The 2376-nt window shown below is 38.8% G+C and overlaps 1 protein-coding gene across 1 annotated transcript; it reads left to right on the top strand.

Annotated features, from left to right (window-relative positions):
- On the top strand, nucleotides 1-1345 carry LOC110111827 (transcription factor TCP20-like). Its single transcript, XM_020843850.2, has one exon. The coding sequence runs from the start codon at nucleotides 348-350 to the stop codon at nucleotides 1077-1079; it is 732 nt and encodes a 243-aa protein (XP_020699509.2). The 5' UTR covers nucleotides 1-347; the 3' UTR covers nucleotides 1080-1345.
- Nucleotides 1346-2376: the final 1031 nt, after the last annotated feature.

The following is a 2376-nucleotide window of genomic DNA, read 5'->3' as shown; positions in this document are numbered from 1 at the left end:
AATAAAAAAATAAATGGAGAAGAATGATATCAGGAGGTTAAAATTGAGCGCAGTATACAGACAGTCTTCTTCTGTCTAACTCGATACAGAGGATAAAACCAAATATATGCCCTGTCCCTCTCATGCTTCACTGTTCCCTTCCTCCTCTCTTCTCCCTCTTCTTCTCAAATCCCAATCCCCTTTTCCCAATTCAATTCAATAGCCATTATCCATCCCTATCCACTTCTCCTCTTTGCTTCTGAAATAGAGAACAGTTCAGTTAAAACTGAAACGACAAAAGTTCTCAGGAGTTGGTCATCTTCTTCTTTTCTTCTTCATTCAACTCCCAAAATCCTACCTTTCTCTCCATGGATTCTTCTAAAATACCATACCAGAACCAAGATGAAGTTCGAGAGTCTCCTTTTTCAGTTGAGAAAGACGACCAAAGGAAGCAACTTGCGCCCAAAAGAAGCTCGAACAAGGACCGACACACCAAAGTCGACGGCCGCGGCCGGAGAATCCGCATGCCGGCGCTCTGCGCCGCACGAATCTTCCAACTCACCCGTGAGCTCGGCAACAAATCCGACGGAGAAACCATTCAATGGCTTCTTCAGCAAGCCGAACCTTCCATCATCGCCGCCACTGGTACTGGAACTATCCCAGCCTCAGCCCTGGCCGCCGCCGCCGCCGCCGCTTCTTCCATTCCCGTACCTTCTACTCCCGCTGGCCTCCATCCCAGACTCCACGACCCTCCAACCGCGACAAGACCCAACTGGGCTGCCGGCCTCTGGCCGCCGCAGCCGCCATCACCAGTGCCGCCAATTGGCGGCTTTGGGCTCACAGGATTGGAGCTTCCGGGAACCAATATTGGTCAAATGAGCTTCGCTTCGCTGTTGAGCGGCCATGGCCATCACATACCTGGTCTTGAACTTGGTCTTTCACAAGATGGACATATTGGAGTTTTGAATCCTCATGCTTTGAGCCAGTTTTATCTGCAGATGGGACAGGGAAGAGGAGGAGGAGGAGGAGGAAGTGATGATCAATTGCGGAATCAGAACCAGAGCCATGGAGGCAAAGATGATTCCGACGAATCAAGTTAAAATTTTGAGATGGAAGATAGAGAATTGATTGAGTGATTCTTCTCCTTAATCAGCAGGGATTCTCTAAATATCAACCTAAAAAATAAAAAAATTTGAAAACTTGTGATCGTCGTCTTGGAAGGAATTGTCTTAATGGCTTCTATATATCTGGTTTGTATATAGAGAGATTGGTGTTTCAGTGCCTATTTTTTGTTTTTGATTGTTGTTGGAATTGGCTTGAGCTTTCCAGAAAGCATAAATTATTTGATTGCATATTTGTTATTATATTAGAGCTTGTTAGAATGAGGATTTTGTTCAAATATTCTGATCGCTTGATTTTGTTTAAGCTCGTTGATGTTTTGCTCCATGATTTTAATATATCAGTCTATGATTCAGAGTCTGAAATTAGAAAGGCTCGTTGAAGAAGACAGCAATTTTCTTTCCAGATTCATCACCTACGTAACTGTTTGAATATCTATAAAAAGATAAGACCTTTTTTTTTATTTTAGCTGAAAAAATACTCTGAATATATATATATATATATATATATATATATATATACTTATAAGGAACATAGATAGCTTTCGGCTTCGTTTGGGATGGCTTTCTTATTGCTTTTTGAATTAGTTTTTTAATACAATTTTTTTTTTGTTTAAAAATTTTTTGTATTAAAAAGTTGCTTTAGAAAACAATAATAAAGTCGCCCCAAATGAAATTGAAGCCTAAATTACCATGAGAACATGGCTCAAGGCTTTAAAATTATGAACTAATTTTTTGGTTAGGAAATGATTCCTCTAGAAAGGTGGAGAGAAACTAGATGGATTTTTACCTTATTTTTTTGTGTTAGGAAGCCATTTCTCAAGAAAGGTAGAGAGAAAATTAGAGGGAAAATTATAAAGAGAATAAGTATATCACTACTAATATTTGATTTTTTTTTATTTACAAATAGGGCTTATTGTGCGATAGTGATTTTTTTTTTCTTTTTTTGTTGAATTAAAAGCTCAAAGCGGACAATATCTCAAACTCAAAAAAAAAAAAAAAAACAACAAATGAAACTAGTCAAAAGAGACCTAAAGATACTCATAGAAGACCACAACCCACACCTACTAACCAACATACGTGCCCAAAAACTCATATTTGGGCAGTAGAGTTGTTAGTGTAAATGAGAATTTGACTCTTAATTGAACACAATGCAGAAAAAAGATTCATGCAGTCAAGACGATCCATGTAGTAGAGAAATTATTCTGTGCGGAACACACTGTGTACACACAATGTGTATAAAAATTTGATACAAACTGTGTACAAATGTCTACACTAA

The sequence above is a fragment of the Dendrobium catenatum genome, unplaced genomic scaffold (genome assembly GCF_001605985.2).
Source record: "Dendrobium catenatum unplaced genomic scaffold, ASM160598v2 fragScaff_scaffold_621, whole genome shotgun sequence".
NCBI lineage: Eukaryota > Viridiplantae > Streptophyta > Magnoliopsida > Asparagales > Orchidaceae > Dendrobium > Dendrobium catenatum.
The sequence above is the reverse complement of the archived record's forward strand: the minus strand, read 5'-3'. Positions and strand labels throughout refer to the sequence as shown.